This window comes from Capra hircus, chromosome 9 (assembly GCF_001704415.2).
Source record: "Capra hircus breed San Clemente chromosome 9, ASM170441v1, whole genome shotgun sequence".
Taxonomy (NCBI): Eukaryota; Metazoa; Chordata; class Mammalia; order Artiodactyla; family Bovidae; genus Capra; species Capra hircus.
In genome coordinates this window covers 52,744,485-52,764,023 of record NC_030816.1, presented here as the reverse complement: position 1 = coordinate 52,764,023, position 19,539 = coordinate 52,744,485, and the positions used below count along the sequence as shown (strand labels likewise).

Sequence of the window (19,539 nt, the reverse complement as noted above, 5' to 3'; positions counted from 1 at the left end):
AGTCAGACACGACTGAATGACTAGAACGACTAAGCTCAGCACAGCAAAGTATAGAATGGCTTCCCAGGTGGCTTAGTGGTAAAGAGTCCGCCTGCCAATGCAGAAGGTGCAGGAGACGCTGGTTGGATCCCTGGGTTGGGAAAATCCCCCAGTGGAAGTCATGGTAAGCCGCTCCAGTATTCTTGCCTGGGAAATGCCATGGACAGGGAACTTTGGCAGGCTACAGTCCATGGGGTTACAAAGAGTGGGATGAGACTGACTGAACATGCACACTTGCAAAGCATAGAGTGGGAAGAGACGAAAGTTCAGACATGAAGCTGGTGAAGTCAACTCTGACCAGATACAAAGGGCCTGGTCAACCTCTGTGGGGAATTTAGAAACATTACAAGAAATATGAGGAGCCACTGACGGAGACAGGGCCTTGGATTAGATCTGTGTTTCCAAAAGATAACTTTTAAATACCCTAGAGGTGTGGAATGGTGAAAGAGTTATTTTGGTTTGGGATAGGAAAGATCATATGTGTTCTCACACTTTATTTATGAATACCAAGGGACCTAGAGAGTTGTAGTTAGTGATGGTAAGAATGGGATGATGAGGATTAGTAAGAAGGAATGTGAAGTTGGCAAGGCACCACAGACCTATTAACCTGGCTATTTTGGGGACAATTGAATGTCTAAAATAGATATGATTAAAGGAACTGAGATATGTAAGTGTTTTAGTCCCTTTGGCCTTCTCTAACAGAATACCATAGGTGCCTCATAGACAACAGAAACTTATTTCTCACACTTCTAATTGATCTCAGGTTAGCTCGACCTACAGCAGCTTGAAGCAGGGCTTCGGTTCCTGGCCAAAGTTTGAGTTGTGGCGGTGAAAACACTGAATCCTAGCCAATAGACTAGTGGTCAGTGACAAGGCCCTGAACCTTCTGTTTTGCAGAAAAAAATTCCCACAAAGACGGAAAGCAGTGAAATAAGTAAAGTATTTATTGGGAGGAAAAAGAGTATAGTACATGTGGATAGACACACAGGCAGACTAAGAGAGTTGCTGAGTCGTACCCTCATGGCAGTGTGGATTACTTACTTGGGGCATATCTTCTGGGTTTCCTTTGCCCAGTCATTTTGATTTCCCTGGTTTAGAGTCTGTATTTGGTATATCTCAGAATACTCCCGTGTGTGGGGGCACATCTTTTAGCCAAGATGGACAATGAGGCTGTGGGTAAAGAGCATCAATTGGCATCAGTCCCCTTTTGACTTCCAAGGAGCCTTTCTGCACAGATGTAGTCAGGGAGATCTCCTTTCTCAGTTGTCCAGCTTTTCTAGTCTTGGAGTTCTGGTCCACCAGGAATGAATCTCCAATGACTTTACCCTGGGGGTGCCCATCTACCTCCTGCCTCATCGTGACTGGGAATTCCAAGATCAGTGCAAAACTGGCCAGTTTTGTTTCTGGTGAGAGCCTGAGGTCCTGGTTTGTAGCCATCTTTTCGGTGTCCTTACTTGGTGGAAGAGGCGAGGGAGCTCTCTATATGGCCTCTTTTATAAGGGCCTTAATCCCAACAGCGTCATCACCCACCAAAGGTGCCACTTCCTAGTACCAGCACATCAAGATCAGCATTTCAACCTAATTTGGTAGGGGGATACAAACATTCAGTCTATAGCAATAAGCTTCCTCGAATAATGTGGCTGCTTTTACATTAAACAGTTATCTGGTACTATGTTACATACTAGTTATACAGGTTAGATGTGTGGAAAAATTTGCACTAGCGTGTCTTAACTGGTTAAAATACTAATCACATAATAATACCCCTTATCTAAAAGCCTTGAAAATGTATTAAAACCCTGTAAAATCCCAAACATCTTGTTATTAGACCCTCTGAACAGCTGTAGGCAAATTTTTGTGGACAAGGCCAGATAATAAATGTTTTAGGCTTTGAGGATGTCTTAAGGCCTCAGTCTCTTCACCGTCACCACGACTGCCAACACCACCACCAGCACCACCACCACCGCCACCACCACCAGCACCACCACCATCACCACCAGCACCAGCACCAGCACCACCACCACCACGTGTAGAAATTATTCTTGGCTCAAGGGCTACACAGAAACAGAAATAGGCACAGGCCAGTTTGCCAACCCCTTCCCTAGAGTATGGCAGTTTTATTATTTTCTGTTACTTGATAACCTTTGTTTCTCGGTGGATGGATTCTTAGAAAACATCTTTCTATCTCACGCGAGTTCTAATAGCCTGTGTATGTTGAAAGTCCGGAAAGTCAGCTTTAGCCAATTGTTTCTGTTTTCTTCTATCAAATCTCATTTGATTTTTTAAGGCAAAAAATTGTTGGTCCAGGTTAGTAAGCCGTGATAACATATTATTGATAGAGCCAGGACCAAAACTTTTCTTCTGACTCTGGGCTCAGTACTACCCTTGGACTGTGATTTCATTAGGTTGACATTTGTGTCCAGAATTTCTAAACCCCATCTCATGGCCCAGGTGTTAATGTTCCATTTGTAATTCTAATACACCTTCCTAAAGATGGAAGAAGATTTTTAGAATTTTTAGATTTGTTTTCTTATCCTTTTGAGTGGGAATCAGACTAATGAAGTGTCCTGAAGACAAGCAGCAGAAGGGGGAAGGAAATTCAGCTGATTTGAAGAAGCCACATTGAATTCTTCCCTTTTCCTTTTTGAGGTCCCTCTGAAACAGGGCAGAAGTCTCATGGATTGGATTCGACTGACCAAAAGTGGAAAGGACCTAACGGGATTAAAAGGCAGGTTAATTGAAGTAACTGAGGAAGAACTTAAAAAACACAACAAAAAAGATGACTGCTGGATATGCATAAGAGGTAGGTGGAATTTACTATGTACTGCAGAATGTTTTGGCAGGCTTTCCAGTTGTAATGCTGTATACCTCTTGGCCCTGTTACTTTGTAATATGATTCACAGTTAGTAACAAAACGTTAGTTACAGTTAGTAACTGTAAACACAATTTTCAGTTACTAGCAAACATTTGCAGTTAGTAAAAAACATGTCTTATGCTGGACAATAAATAAATTCTTTAATTCTGAATTTGAACAGTATTTCTCTCTAAATCACTATTCATACAGTATCCCTGTACTGTATTCCCTTTGAAAGAAAACAAGGGTTTGACAGATAATATAATACAAAGTAATAAAATTATTCAACAACATCTAGTTTAAATGCAATAATGTTCCACCGTTGTGTCTTACAACAGAATTCCATAGGAAAAGAGTGTCTCTGAGAATCTAAAGTAAATCAGAAAGCTCACATTAAAGCAGGATCTTTTGTTCTCATTTGCAGCAATTTTTGTTACGTAATCCATGTTTGTTAGCAGTATTGGTTACCTGATTTTCCTAGCCCACAACAAATTAGAAGCACCAAACTGGAAATACTGAGTTGGCCAAAAAGTTCATTCAGATTTTTCCATAAGATATTATAGAAAAACCTGAACAAAGTTTTTGACCAACTCAATAGATAGATTGAGAGAGTAAGCAGAGAAGTAGAAGAGTAGCTGATGGAAGCAGATTTTGTGGTGTCTGCCAACCTGGCATGGGGAGGGAAGCAAAAACAATGAAGGGCTTACAGCTATATGCTGGTTCTCCACAGAGAGTCCTTGAGTCATCCGGAAAGAGTTCAGTATATTTGCTATCCTCAGTTTAAGGAAGAAAGGAAATGCATCACTTATTGCTGGTATCACTGTTGTAATTTTATCATTGCATAATTTTGACTTGGGGTGTGTGTGTGTGTTAGTCACCCAGTCATGTCCGACTCTTTGTGACCCCATGGTCTGTAGCCTACCAGGCTCCTCTGTCCATGGAATTCTCCAGGCAAGAATACTGAAATGGGTTGCCTTTCACTTCTCCAGGGTGTTTTCCCAACCCAGGGATTGAACCCGGGTCTCCTGTATTGTGGGCAGATTATTTACCATCTTAGCCACCAGGGAAGCCATTTGTTGTTAGTTATCTTGGTAACACTGTCACCCATATGAGGGCAGAGACCATGTCAGTTACCTGCCCTGTCTTCAGTGCTTGGTACATTGAGATCATCCCTTTGTTGAACTAGTGCAACACTTATCATTTTCCAGAAATTTGGTTACTTGAATAGGTGTCTGGTTGTCACAATCAAGGATAAGATAAATGGAAAGACACCAGTAGCCCTGCTAGTTTGCTAGGTAGGCACAGACAGTATAACAAACTGAGTGACTTGAACCATGGAAATTTATTATCTCCCAGATCTGAAGGCTAAACTTTGAGATCAGTCTTCGGAGTTGCTTGGCTTTTTGGAAAATCGCCCTGATCTCTGACTTCATCTTTATATGACTTTCCTCCTGTGTGCTTGTCAGTGTCCAGATTTGCTGTTTTTAGAAGGACACCAGTCATATTGGAGAGGAGCCTGCCTGATTCTATCATGACCTCACCTGATTACACCTGCATTGACCCCGTACCACAGAAGGTCATGTTCTGAAGTACTGCAAGACTTTAACATCTGAGTTTGAGGGATACACAAGTCAACTCATTACAGATGGAAGTAGTGTGTAGAATGTTTTCCAGCAGCAGAGGGTATGGAACCTTCCAGCAGGGGCTGGGGTAGCTTGTCCCAAGACAGATGCTCTTTGGGAAGTTTCTCAGGGAAATAAACTGTTTCTAATACCCTTCCTGCCTTCTGTGCTGCAGACCCATTTACCAGGTGTAGGTCACGGCAGCAGGTGCCATCCCCATTCTTCCTGAGTGTCTTCTTCTGGCCTCTGTGAAGTGGAGGTCAGTTTTCCCATGAGCATCTCTCAGCTGGCCCAGGCTATAGGCATGTCTGACCTGTTTCTGCAGTAGGAAGCCACTTTTCCAAAAAAGTCTCTCATGTGAACCCTTCACATCCTAATGCTGTTAAATTAATGAGTCATTGTTATAGTACAGTCATACTTTATTATTCAATTGATATATTGATGGAGACCAGGAATTGGTTTGGTATGTTTGAAACATAATACATGTTGTTCCTAGCTACATATCTCCTGCAGTGATTTGAATGGCTGACACTCTTCCAGTGAGGTCATTGATTTAAGGTTAAATTCTTTTAAAGTTTCTATTGAAGAGTATATTCTACCCTATTAATAAGACTTCTCCCCCAATTGCCAAGTAAGATGTCTTTTTTTTTTCCCTGTTGACAGAGTTTGGTTTTTAATTTTAATAAGGAAGCAGTTGATTGAGACACTGCCCTGGGATCCTCCACTCTAGCAGGAGAAAGTAAATGACTATTGGACAAGACCCGGAGAAGTGCCCTAGGAGGGCTGTAAGAAAAGTGAGATCAGATTTCAGGCAGGGAGACATAGGTTAGGAAAATCAGAGATGGTTTTGTGATAGAGATAAGCCTTGAAACGGTGTTGAGGATTTCAATGGGAAGTGAGGCAGAAGCGCACCCAAGTGGAGGGAAATGCATAACTAAGGCTGTAGATACAGAAAAGCTGGAGGTGTGTTCTGGAGCTTAACCTGCCTGTTAAGAGAATTATAAGAAAGGAGACTATAAAGGCATGGTAGGGAAGATTGCAAAGGACCTTGAAAACCAGACTGAGAAATGTATTCTTAATTTTGATAGCAGCGTGAACTATTGGAGGTGTTTGAATGTGGGAACAGTATGATCAGAGATGGCCTGGGAAAGATCATTCTGGTGGTGGGTATAGTGAATTGACATGAGACTAGGAAAGTTTTTAGCTCGTACAAAAGTTCAGGAGGTAATAGATAATCCAGGAGGTTGTCAAAGGCAACAAAGTAGGATGAACGTAAGACAGATTACTGGTAATTTCTGACACAGTCGTCTAGGAAAGTAGAAGAAAGCACAGGACTAAATGTAATTCTTTTTCTTCTTAGTTGTTCTAATTTAAAATATTAATTATATCTTCTTGAATGTATGCCAGATCAAGCTTCGTAGGTCAGAGATAGTGTTTGGACACAAATTTTAATCAAAGCTGTACCACAGAGAAGCACGGATCATGGTATAATTTTTTTTTTCTCCTTTTTAAAGTATTCTTCATTTTCTAACAATTACACCATTTTTATATCAGTTCAAATTTCAGCTTGATTCGCCCAAGAGAGACATAAAATGTCTCTATAGAAAATATTTACTTTAGTATGTAATATTTAATATCGGCAATAGTGTAGTGTTAATTACTCAGTCATGTCTGACTCTTTGCAACCCCGTGGACTATAGCCCACCAGGCTCCTTTGTCCATGGAATTCTCCAGGCAAGAATGCTGGAATGAATAGCCATTCCCTTCTCCAGGATATTGGATTACATGCTTAGTCCTATCTGACTCTTATGAACACCATGGACTGTGGCTCACCAGGCTCCTCTGTCCATGGGATTTCCCAGGCGAGATTACTAGAGGAGGTTGCCATTTCCTCTTCCAGGGGATCTTCCTGACCAAGGGATCAAACCCACATCTCTTGTGTCTCCTGCATTGCAGGCGGATTCTTTACCCATTGAGCCATCAGGGAAGATTTCTACCCCTTTTATCTAGTAACTAACAGAAAATTCTTGGGATTGGCTCTGATCGGCACAGTTTTGATCACGTTCTCATTGCTAGAATAGTGGTTCTATTTAGGGGGAAATGGTGTAACTTATTCACTTAAACCTAGGTTACAAGTTCATCCTGTAGCCTTGAGAGGGGCCAGACTGAAGTATCAGGGAGGATATGACTCCTTGAACAAAAGTGATGCTGTTGCTGGAAGTGGAGTGGATGCTGGAGTTAATGCCAGTACAGAAAGTAGAGTACCTTGCCAAAGTCATAGCTGATGAGAATGGAGCCACTATTTTAACGTAGGCAACTTGATTCTAAGCTACTACATTGCACTGCTTCCTGTTTTATCATATTCAACTCTAGATTGGATCCTGGCTTAGCCTTTGTGCTATAACCCACTTGTGAGTGCCATTTGTGAACTAATTCATTATGAAATTACAGTGAAGTGCCTATTACTTGCAGCTCTTCTCTTGTGCTAAATAACATTACTAATTAAAAGTCATACAGGTTTTTCTGTAAGATATTACCACAAAACCTGAATGAAGATTGAGACTATCTTTTTTTTTTTTTTTCCAAGTGTAAGTAGTTTATTTGGAAAGTGAAGGAGACACTGGCGTGGAGGCAAGGAGGTGAGAGGAAAGAAAAGCTCACAAAACAAGGGAAACCAAAAAGCAACTGCAGACTGCCTTCTGTAGCCCAAAAAGCTTCATCAAAATAACTTTAAAATCAACTGTTTTTACCAATATTTTATAGATTTCTCCGTGTATTCAGGTAGTATTCATTTACTTTTCCTCCAATGAGCTACCCCACTATTTAAATATATAAATCATAGCTCATTTTTCCCTTTTCTTTTGTTTCTACTTTTATTTTTAGAAGTCTAGTGAAGTATAGCTTTTACTTTTTTGTGTGCCTTTGTGTGTAGTTGTCACTTGGGCTATAAGTTTTACTTTTCTCTGTGTATTGGTTCACTCGTGTAAGCAATAGTTCTTGGGATCGTCTATGTGTCATGCACTGTACCAGGTCCTGGGTAGTGACCTGGAAATTTAGAACAGAGGTGGCCCCTGCTGTTATGGCGTTTATAATCTAGTGCAGAACATGAAGTGTTAACCAAGACTGAGGAGTGTTGTGAAAGAGAGGTCTGCTGTGGTAAGAGTGAAGATTGTGGAAGACTGAGCAGAGATGAAAGATAAATGGGTGTTAACCAGACAAAGAGGAAAGGGAACAATATTATAGGTTCCGGAAAAAGCATGTGCAAAGTCTGGATGGTATGACTCTGTGAGGGAAAAAATGGTGTATATGTATACATATAACTGATTCACTTTGCTGTACAATAGAAACTAACACACTATTGTAAAGCAACTATACTCTAACAAAAATTAATTAAAATAAATTTTCTTTAAAAAAGCTCAAATGCAGCATATAGGTATTCATTGTGAATATGAGGAACTTCAAGTTAGTGATACCTGTATTCTTTCTTCTCTCCCTTTCTTCTCTCCCTTTTGTTAAAAAGTCAAAAATTTTCTTTCTAAGGCTCACTCACTCTTTTCTAAGTCTTGACCCTTTATGTGCTCCTGTCAATTCTCTTCAGCCTCCTCTGATCTCGGAGTTGTTTAAACATTACTTAAACACAGTGAAGAAGGGTGAGCGCTGAAGAATTGATGCTTTTGAACTATGGTGTTGGGGAAGACTCTTGAGAGTCCCTTGGACTGCAAGGAGTCCAACCAGTCCATTCTGAAGGAGATCAGTCCTGGGATTTCTTTGGAAGGAATGATGCTAAAGCTGAAACTCCAGTACTTTGGCCACCTCATGCAAAGAGTTGACTCATTGGAAAAGACTGATGCTGGCAGGGATTGAGGGCAGGAGGAGAAGGGGACGACAGAGGATGAGATGGCTGGATGGCATCACTGACTCGATGGACATGAGTCTGAGTGAACTCTGGGAGTTGGTGATGAACAGGGAGGCCTGGCGTGCTGCAATTCATGGGGTCGCAAAGAGTCGGACACGACTGAGCAACTGAACTGAACTGAACTGAAACACAGTTCATTCTCCCAACAGTTTCTTCCATTCAGTCTTCTCTTTTTTAACCTGATCCTCTTGGAATTTGTTTCTTCCTCTGGGCTTTCTTCCTCAGCATTTGATATAAGACCTCTGTTAGAACTTGTTAGGTTCGTGCAAATGTAATTATGATTTCACACCATGAATTTGGGGCTTCCCTGGTGGCTCAGATGGTAAAGAATCTGCCTGCAATGTCGGAGACCTGGGTTCGATCCCTGGGTTGTTAAGATCCCCTGGAGAAAGGAATATCTATCCACTCCAGTATTCTGGCCTGGAGAATTCCATGGACAGAGGAGCCTGGCAGGCTACAGTCCATGGGGTTGCAGAGTCAGACACGACTGAGTGAGTTTTACTTCATCATGAATTTTAAGTCATTATAACTAGGCTCAACCACTTTTTTATTAATCATTAATAAACCATAAACCATTACGGTCAACACATTTTTGCCAACAATAAATAAGTTTGTTTATCCTGTAGCATAAAAATTTGTGCTCCAGAATTTGATGGACTTTTAGAAAGCATATTCTGCATCCTGCTGGTTGTAGAAGTGTCTTCCCTACAAAAAGTCATGATGTTTGAAGAAATGGTAGCCCATTGGCAAGAGGTCAGGTGAATATGGTGGATGAGGCAAAACTTCATAGACCAATTTGTTCAATTTTTAAAGCATCGGTAGTGTGACGTGCGGTTGGTCATTGTCATTGAGAAGAATTGGGCCCTCTCTATTGACCAATGCCGGCTGCAGGCTTTGCAGTTTTTGGTGCATCTCATCGATTCAGTGAGCATACTTCTCAGATATAATGATTTTGCCAGGATTCAGAAAGCTGTAGTGTATCAACCCAGCAGCAGATCACCAAACAGTGACTCTGACCTTTTCTTGGTTCAAGTTTGGCTTTGGAAAGTGCTTTGAAGTTTCTCAGTCCATCTGCTGAGCCAGTCGTTACCTTTTTGTTGCACATCACAATCTGATTGATAAATTATTGTTGCATTGAATAAGAGAAGACAGCACTTCCAAATGATGATTTTCTTGATTTGTGGTCAGCTCATGAAGCACCCACTTATCGAGCTTTTTTCCTTTCCAGTTTGCTTCAAATGCCGAACGACCATAGAATGGTCATTAGCAGTTCCTGGGCCAAATGTGGTGTTGATGTTGCAAGCTGTCTTCACTGCTTTATGACCCATTTTAAACGTCAAGAAAATCACTCAAATTTGCTTTTTGTCTAACGTAATTTCTATAATCTAAAATGAATATAAAATAAGCAGCAAGGAATGTCAGCAAAAAAAATAAAAGCAAGAAATGTACATTAAAATTATATGTAACATAACTATTTATTTAGAATGAATTCCAATATCAAATGGCAAATTTCAACAATGCATAAAATTCAATTACTTTTGCACCCACCTACTATATTATCTTTTGGGACACTTCATCTATTTCTGTCTTTTAATTTAAATTGAGTTTCATGGTATTAATATGCTGTTTCTCTCCCTACCCCTAGCATCTAGTACAGGGCATGGCTCATGGTTAGTGCTCAGTAAGTATTCTTTGAATCATGTGTAGAACTTTTAAACCACCTTTGGTAGGCCTATTTTAATGATTTCACAAAATAGTAACCAGTTGAGAGACTTGTATTTTTGCTATTTCCAGATGATTGGCTCTTGGAGTTAGGAAATATATCAGTTCCTTAATCAAAATATTTGTTATTTCTAGACAGTTTTCTGATTTATACTCATGGTCAGTTATTCATTTTGGGGTCCTATAGAATGTAAGCTGCAGCCTGATGGAGCTCATATGTTATCTTTCCTTGTACAGCTTCATGTTTTCTTTTGCAGGCTTTGTACTCAGCAGGGGTTAAATAAATATTGGAGGTTTTCTTCAGGGCCATTTTTAATCATTAATATTTTCAGTTAAACCTTTTATTTTGAAAAAGTTTCAAACTTACAAAAAAAAAAAAAAAACTGTTGTAAAGGTGATGCAGTGATCTCTAGAAATCCTTCACCTGTCCTGAGTCAACCATTGTTGACATGTTGTTGTTATTAAGTTATGTTTGACTTTTTGTGACCCTATGGACTGCACCATGCCAGGCTTCCCTATCCCTCACTATCTCTTAGAGTTTGCCCAAGTTCATGTCCATTGATCAGTGGTGCCATGCAACCATCTCATCCTCTATTGCCCTCTTCTCCTTTTGCCTTCAAGTTTTCCCAGTACCAGAGTCTTTTCCAGTGAGTCAGCTCTTAGCATCAGGTGAGTAAAGTATTGGAGCTTCAGCTTCAGCAAAACCCCTTCCAATGAGTATTCAGGTGTGATTTCCTTTAGGATTGACTGGTTGGATCTCCTTACAGTCCAGGGAACTCTCAAGAGTCTTCTCTGGCACCATAGTTCAAAAGCATCAATTCTTGGGCACTCCACCTTCCTTACTGTCCAGCTCTCACATCCATACGTGGCTACTGGGAAGAGCTTTGTACGGACCTTTGTTGGCAAAGTGATGTCTTTGCTTTTTAATACACTGTCTAGGTTTGTCATTGCTTTCCTTCCAAGAAGCAAGTGTCTTCTAATTTCATGGCTGCAGTCACCATCCACCGTGATTTTACAGCCCAAGAAGAGAAAATCTGTCACTGCTTCCACTTTTTCCACTTCTCTTTGAAGTGATGGGACCTTGAAGTTGAAGGGGCCAGATGCTGTGATCTTCGTTTTTTTAATATTGAGTTTTAAGCCAGCTTTTTCACTCTCCTCTTCCACCCTCATCAAGAGGCTCTTTACTTCCTCTTTGCTTTCTGCCTTTAGAGTGGTATCATCTGTTGTTGACATAAAAGTGAAGTTGCTCAGTTGTGTCCGACTCTTTGCGACCCCATGGACTGTAGCCTACCAGGCTTCTCTGTCCGTGGGATTTTCCAGGCAAGAATACTGGAGTGTGTTGCCATTGCCTTCTCCAGGAGATCTTCCTGACTCAGGGATTGAACCCGGGTCTCCTGCATTGTTGACATAGTCATCATTATATTTTAATGAATCCATTTTATCTTCACTGTTAACTTATTCCTTATACCTTTTTGTCATCTTTGTTTTAGTCATTACACTAAGGGTTTATGATACTCATTTTTAATGTATCACAGTCTACCTTCAAACAGTATTATACCATTTTACATATAGTATAGGAGTATATAGGCTATACTTCCATTTCTTTCTCTTGTGTCTTGTCTAATCCTTGTTATTTATTCTGCATATTCTATACATCCTGCAATATATTACTGTTTTTGCTTAGACTGTCACTTATCTTTTAAAGAGATTAAGAAAATGGAAAAAGTTACCCATATTTTTACCACTTTCAGTGCTTTTTATTTCTTTGTGTTGATCCAGATTCCCCTTAAAGACCCGACTTTCACGTTTCTTGTAGTACAGGTTTTCTGGCAACGAATTTTCAGCTTTACTTCATCTGACAGTGTCACTGTTTTGCCTTCATTTAGGCATTGGGTGTAAAATTCTAGGTTCAGCTATTTATCTTCCTCAGCACTTTAAAAATATCACACCATCTTCTAGTTTGCATAGCTGAGAACTCTGTTGTTATTCTTAACTGTTTTCTTGTAGGATGTAAGGTTTCTCTCTCCTCTGCCTGCCTTTAAAATTTTGCTTTGTTTTCCCACAGTTTGACTATTAATATGATGTAGTTTTCCTTTTATATTTTCTACTTCAATCAATGAAGTCACTCAGTCCTGTCACACTCTTTGCAATCCAGTGAACTGTAGCCCAGCAGGCTCTTGCGTCCATGGGATTTTTCCAGGCAAGAGTACTGGATTTGGTTGCCATTTCCTTCTCTAGGGGATCTTCCCGACCCAGGGATTGAACCCAGGTCTCCCGCATTGCAGGCAGACGCTTTACCATCTGAGCCAAGAGGGAACTACTTGGAGTTCTCTAATTTTGGAAGTTTGGGGCCATTATCTCTTCAAGTACTTCTACTCATTACTTCTTTTGGGATTCCAGTTGCAAATATGTTAGTCTGTATTATCACACGTTCTTCCAGTTTACGTATTCTTTCCAGTTTCCTTATTCTTTCTTCTACCAGTCTGCTGATTCACCCTTCAGAGGAATTCATCTTTCATCTTTCATCTCTGTGCTGAACATTTGTTAAATGTCAACCTTATTGTCTACTAGATCTTCTAATATATTAAAAGTTATTTCAGTGTCTCTATCGGACAAGTTCCAATATATACATCATCTCTAAGTGTGAGTCTGTTGCTATTTTTCTCTCTTCGCAGTGGTTTTTATCATTTTGAAAAATGTTTCTTGTAATTTTTTGATTGATTGAGTGTTACACATTGATTATAGATGAAGAGTAGAACCTTTAGATATATGTAAAGGCAAAATGATAGGATACTGAAAGAGGAACTCCCCAGGTCAGTAGGTGCCCAATATGCTACTGGAGATCAGTGGAGAAATAACTCCAGAAAGAATGAAGGATTGGCGCCAAAGCAAAAGCAATACCCAGTTGTAGATGTGACTGGTGATAGAAGCAAGGTCCAATGCTGTAAAGAGCAGTATTGCATAGGAACCTGGAATGTTAGGTCCATGAATCAAGGCAAATTGGAAGTGGTCAAACAGGAGATGGCAAGAGTGAACGTCGACATTCTAGGAATCAGCGAACTAAAATGGACTGGAATGGGTGAATTCAACTCAGATGACCATTATATCTACTACTGTGTGCAGGAATCCCTTAGAAGAGATGGAGTAGCCATCATGGTCAACAGAAGTGTCCAAAATGCAGTACTTGGATGCAATCTCAAAAGTGACAGAATGATCTCTGTTCGTTTCCAAGGCAAACCATTCAATATCACAGTAATCCAAGTCTATGCCCCAACCAGTAATGCTGAAGAAGCTGAAGATGAACGGTTCTATGAAGACCTACAAGACCTTTTAGAACTAAGACCCAAAAAAGATGTCTTTTTCATTATAGCGGACTGGAATGCCAAAGTAGGAAGTCAAGAAACACCTGGGGTAACAGGCAAATTTGGCCTTGGAGTATGGAATGAAGCAGGGAAAAGGCTAACAGAATTTTGCCAAGAGAACGCACTGGTCATAGCAAACACCCTCTTCCAACAACACAAGAGAAGATTCTATACATGGACATCACCAGATAGTCAACACCGAAATCAGATTGATTATACTCTTTGCAGCCAAAGATGGAGAAGCTCTATACAGTGAGCAAAAACAAGACCAGGAGCTGACTGTGGCTCAGATCATGAACTCTATATTGCCAAATTCTGACTCAAATTGAAGAAAGTAGGGAAAACCACTAGACTATTCAGGTATGACCTAAATCAAATCCCTTATGATTATACAGTGGAAGTGAGAAATAGATTTAAGGGCCTAGATCTGATAGATAGAGTGCCTGATGAACTATGGACTGAGGTTCGTGACATTGTACAGGAGACAGGGATCAAGACCATCCCCATGGAAAAGAAATGCAAAAAAGCAAAATGGCTGTCTGGGGAGGCCTTACAAATAGCTGTGAAAAGAACAGAAGCAAAAAGCAAAAGAGAAAAGGAAAGATAGAAGCATCCGAATGCAGAATTCCAAAGAATGGCAAGAAGAGATAAGAAAGCCTTCTTCAGCGATCAGTGCAAAGAAATAGAGGAAAACAACAGAATGGGAAAGACTAGAGTTCTCTTCAAGAAAATTAGAGATACCAAGGTAACATTTCATGCAAAGATGGGCTCGATAAAGGACAGGAATGGTATGGCCCTAACAGAAGCAGAAGATATTAAGAAGAGGTGGCAAGAATACACAGAAGAACTGTACAAAAAAGGTCTTCACAGTCAAGATAATCATGATGGTATGATCACTTACCTAGAGCCAGACATCGTAGAATGTGAAGTCAAGTGGGCCTTAGAAAGCATCACTATGAACAAAGCTCGTGGAGGTGATGGAATTCCAGTTGAGCTATTTCAAATCCTGAAAGATGATGCTGTGTAAGTGCTGCACTCAATATGCCAGCAAATTTGGAAAACTCAGCATTGGCCACAGGACTGGAAAAGGTCAGTTTTCATTCCAATCCCAAAGAAAGGCAATGCCAAAGAACGCTCAAAACTACCACACAATTGCGCTCATCTCACATGCTAGTAAAGTAATGCTCAAAATTCTCCAAGCCAGGCTTTAGCAATACATGAACCGTGAACTTCCAGATGGTCAAGCTGGTTTTAGAAAAGGCAGAGGAACCAGAGATCAAATTGCCAACATCTGCTGGATCATGGAAAAAGCAAGAGAGTTCCAGAAAAACATCTATTTCTGCTTTATTGACTATGCCAAAGCCTCTGACTGTGTGGATCACAATAAAGTATGGAAAATTCTGAAAGAAATGGGAATACCAGACCACCTGACCTGCCTCTTGAGAAACCTATATGCAGATCAGGAAGCAACAGTTAGAACTGGACATGAAACAACAGACTGGTTCCAAATATGAAAAGGAGTACGTCAAGGCTGTATATTGTCACCCTGCTTATTTAACTTCTATGCAGAGTACATCAATGGAAATGCTGGGCTGAAAGAAGCACAAGCTGGAATCAAGATTGGCGGGAGAAGTATCAGTAACCTCAGATAAGCAGATGGCACCACCCTTATGGCAGAAAGTGAAGAGGAACTAAAAAGCCTCTTGATGAAAGTGAAAGAGGAGAGCAAAAAAGTTAGCCTAAAGCTCAACATTCAGAAAACGAAGATCATGGCCTCTGTCCCATCACTTCAAGGAAAATGGATGGGGAAACAGAGGAAACAGTGTCAGACCTTATTTTGGGGGGCTCCAAAATCACTGCAGATGGTAACTGCACCCATGAAATTAAAAGACGCTTACTCCTTGGAAGAAAAGTTATGACCAACCTAGATAGCATATTCAAAAGCAGAGACATTACCTTGCCAACAAAGGTCTTCCTAGTCAAGGCCTTTTTTTTTCCAGTGGTCATGTATGGATGTAAGAGTTGGACTGTGAAGAAAGCTGAGTGCCAAAGAATTGATGCTTTTGAACTGTGGTGTTGGAGAAGACTCTTGAGAGTCTCTTGGACTGCAAGGAGATCCACCAGTCCATCCTAAAGAAAATCAGTCCTGGGTGTTCATTGGAAGGACTGATGCTAGAGCTGAAACTCCAGTACTTTGGCTACCTCATGTGAAGAGTTGATTCATTGAAAAAGACTCTGATGCTGGGAGGGATTGGGGCAGGAGGAGAAGGGGACGACAGAGGATGAGATGGCTGGATGGCATCACCAACTTGATGGATGTGAGTCTGAGTGAACTCTGGGAGTTGGTGATGGACAGGGAGGCCTGGCGTGCTGTGATTCATGGAGTCGCAAAGAGTCAGACACGACTGAGCGACTGTACTGAACTGAACACCTTTTCTGGTAATTAGGATGAGTCAGTCTAGTTTGTTGAGCTAAGTTTGGGGTCGTTACCATTGGTGTACCACTGACTTCAAATTCCTCTCACAGTAGGTTAGTACTACCGTGTTTTTGATGTGAAGGCTTCAGTGTTAGAGGATTTTTTTTAGTTGCTCCTGTACCATTCTTAGCTGACAGCTTGCCCTATATACTTAGGAAGGGTCTCTCATCACATTCTTGCCCCTTCCTAGGGGCAGACTGATTTTACTTGTTTGATGTAAGAATTAGGTGCTGGAAGGAGTTTTGCAATTTTCCTGTTTGAACCTCAATCTTAGGCCAGTTCTGTTACCTGAGCCCCAAGGGCAGAGCTTTCTCAGTGATTCTGTCACTTCCCCACTGCCTCTGACTCAGTGCAGGGTTTAAGAATGCAGGGAGATTCTTGTCTGTGGCAGCTGAGCTTTGCTTTTTACAGAAGGGGAGGAGGAGAGCAGGGCAGAGGGTGTGGGGGTGAGCAGTTTCCCTGTCTGTCTTCCAGTACTAGAAGACATCTGGTTCATATCAGCATAGAATCTGGCCTGAGTGGGCTTTCTGTCCCTCTTCCAGTGTTTGGCTTGCATTTGCCTCACTTCAGTGCAGACTAAAGGAGGATGTATGTTTCCTGCTCTTTCCAGCAGCAGCTAACCTTTGTCTGCTATCAGTGCAGGGACTCGCATATGGGAAGCTTTACTGTCCTTACCCAGCAGACTGCTTTTGCTACCTGTCAGGGTTGATCTGTGACATGGGTCAATTGCTTGCTCCTTCCTCAGTAGTTGATCATCACCCTGTGCTCCTGCAGGCCTAAAATGTAGATGAACTTGTCTTGGTTCTCCTGCTCTAGCTGCAAGTCTTGGAGCAGGTACTATGTACCTGGACCACCTATGGGCCTTTCTCAAATCTGCTTGTGTTCACGCTTTTTCATGATCATCTCATGAGGTACAGGGACCATGATAAAAGAACTGAGTGGGTGCAGAATCCGCTTGTGTCTGGGCCTCTTGGAGTTCTAAATTGACATACTTGGCCCTAAAAGAGTTTGTTAAAATTCAGTTGTTATAGCAACATTTTTTTTTTTTTTCTGTTTTGGTCATGCTGCACAGCATGTGGGACCTTAGTTCCCCACCCAGAAATCAAACCCACACCCTCTGCAGTGGAAGCGCAGTGTCTTAGGCACCAGTGCTTAAGTCCCAGCAACATCTCTCTTTGCTGTGCTCTGTCAAAGGTGATGAGAAGTGGTTCATGTGTCCCATTTCCTCAAAGGGGCTTGTCATCCTGTGGAATTTAGAGTCCTAACCACTGCACCACCAGGGAAGTCCACATCACTACATCTTAATTAATCTTCGTAGCTTGCTTGTTTTGGAAAATAGGAAATAACTCAAAGCATAAGGACATAGTTGGCCTTTTTTTTAATAGCAGGGCAGTTCAGCGCTGGGGTAACTGTCATTGGTAGCCCTGAGGCACGGACAGAGGGAAATTGTTACATGGAATAGGGAAGAGGGGTTTGGAAAACTGATCCTTTAGAGATAGGATGCCTTGCTTAATACTGTTGTATGTTGTAAATCAGTTTAAGAATAGTAAAGATAACTATTGTTAATAATGTTTCGTCATTATTCTTTCTAGGAAAAGTTTATGGATTTTTTTCCCTAAAATACTCAAGAGTATAACTGACTGGTCAAACTGCTGGTTAATTTTTAATGCTTTTACATGTCAGTTTCCTTTTAGTTAAATGTCAGGACTATTTTTCCTAGTACTAATAATGTCACATAGTAATGTCACATAAGATGACCTTCGATAATTTTTCCAGTCAACCTTCTGAAGTGCTGGAGACCTTTATTACATTCCATTTCAGTTTTCCTGAGCAAACTAAGGCATCCAGACCAGATTATTTTAGCCCTTTTGTTAATTGGGCTGGCCATCATTGAAGTTGTTTGGTGCAGTTTGAATTTCTAAGTTATTTTCAGGACAGTTGCTACCTGATTCTCATTTCTCTGAGGTAGTGCTGGTCTCATTTCTAGTCTCCCCACCCCGCTCCTAAAAATTGTGCAGCAGAACTTGACAGTAAGTACTTAAGATACTAATTTCTTTTTTTTTTATTAAATGTGTGTTTATTTATGTATTTTGGCTATGCTGGGTTTCGTCGTGTCACGTAGGCTTCTCTAGTTGAAGTGCACAGGCTTAATTGCCCTGCGGCACATGGGATCTTAGTTCCCCAACCAGGGATTGAACCCAAAATCTCCTGCATTGGAAGGTGGATTCTTAACCACTGGACCATCAGGGAAGTCCCAAGATAATAATTTTAATTTTAGAGGCTTTGGTCAAATGTTCTGCCCCTTCATGGTGACAGTGATGGCCCAGAAAACTGAATGGAAGTCCATGTATACAGGCAGAACATTTTTTTATCAATTGACTGGGGGCAGTGGCAGGAAGGGCTTCCCTGGTGGCTTAGATGGTAAAGAATCCACCTGCAATAAGAGAGACCTGGGTTCCATCCCTGGGTTGGGAAGATCCCCTGGAGGAGGGCATGGCAACCCACTCCAGTATTCTTGCCTGGAGAATCCCCTTGGACAGAGGAGCCTGGCAGGCTACAGTCCATGGGGTTCGCAAAGAGTCGGACAGGACTGAGCAACTAAGCACAGTGGCAGGGATCCTCAGCCTCCTTTGTCTAAGTCTTTTTTTTTTAGGCTACAATTTTCCAATCATCTGCAAATGTTCTGCTGTGATGGGTGGTAGGAGGTGGATCTTGTTAATATTTTGACACATGAACTTTTACTTCTTGTTTTCAGTTCAGGCCTGTCCTCCACTAACTGTGCTGTTTCCCTGAGGGTGCCGTATCTCATTGCCCTAGGGAGTAAGCCTTCACTTCTTATGGATTTAGGTAGGGAGGGGCTTGTTACTTGGTTGTATGAGATGCAGGAGAGGATTTAAGCATGTATTGCTTTTTATATTGAATTGTAGACCGTCCTACATGCTCATTTTCAGAAATACCTGGGGTTTCTGATTACTGCACCTTTTGGGGGTTCTGTTGCACGTACTGGCTCCCCTCCAAATTACACATAGGCTTTATTTCACCTTTCTTCACTTGGTTAATTATTGCTTATCATTTACTTGTCATTCTTCCAAAATTTTATTGTTGTCTACTCCTCTTCAAATTTTTGTGCCTTGCAAGGTTTTGGATAATAGAGTATTTTAGGACTTCCAGATTAAAAGCACTCATTTGCCTCTCACACTCCTCAAATCTTTCTAATGACTACAAAGAATAAATAAAGATTTGAGGAGTGTGAGAGGCAAATGAGTGCTTTTAATCTGGAAGTCCTAAAATACTCTATTATCCAAAACCTTGCAAGCCAACATTCTATTTATTGTTCTTAAATACCAAGGCCCCCAAATGATTTAATCCTCCTAATCATTATAAAATCCATTTGTCTTTCATTACTTTCTTTTCCATTTGTCTCGATTGAAAGTAGCAAGTTAATTGCCTAACTTTCTAAAATAATGTGCAGAGTTCTGCTTTTGGTTATAGCTGATTAGCTCCTTTTGGGCTAACAGTACTGCAAATACCAACGATAAACTCAGTACAAC

At 41.0% G+C, this 19,539-nt stretch overlaps 1 protein-coding gene across 2 annotated transcripts in view; it reads left to right on the top strand.

Moving 5' to 3' along the window:
- LOC102184907 (cytochrome b5 reductase 4) overlaps positions 1-19,539 on the top strand; it is a 116,546-nt gene that overhangs the window by 4,656 nt on the left and 92,351 nt on the right. For both annotated transcript variants that reach the window (XM_005684722.3, XM_005684721.3), the window contains exon 2: positions 2,686-2,839. In XM_005684722.3, coding sequence (XP_005684779.1) covers positions 2,686-2,839 — 154 coding nt within the window. The remainder of the gene's footprint in view (positions 1-2,685; positions 2,840-19,539) is intronic.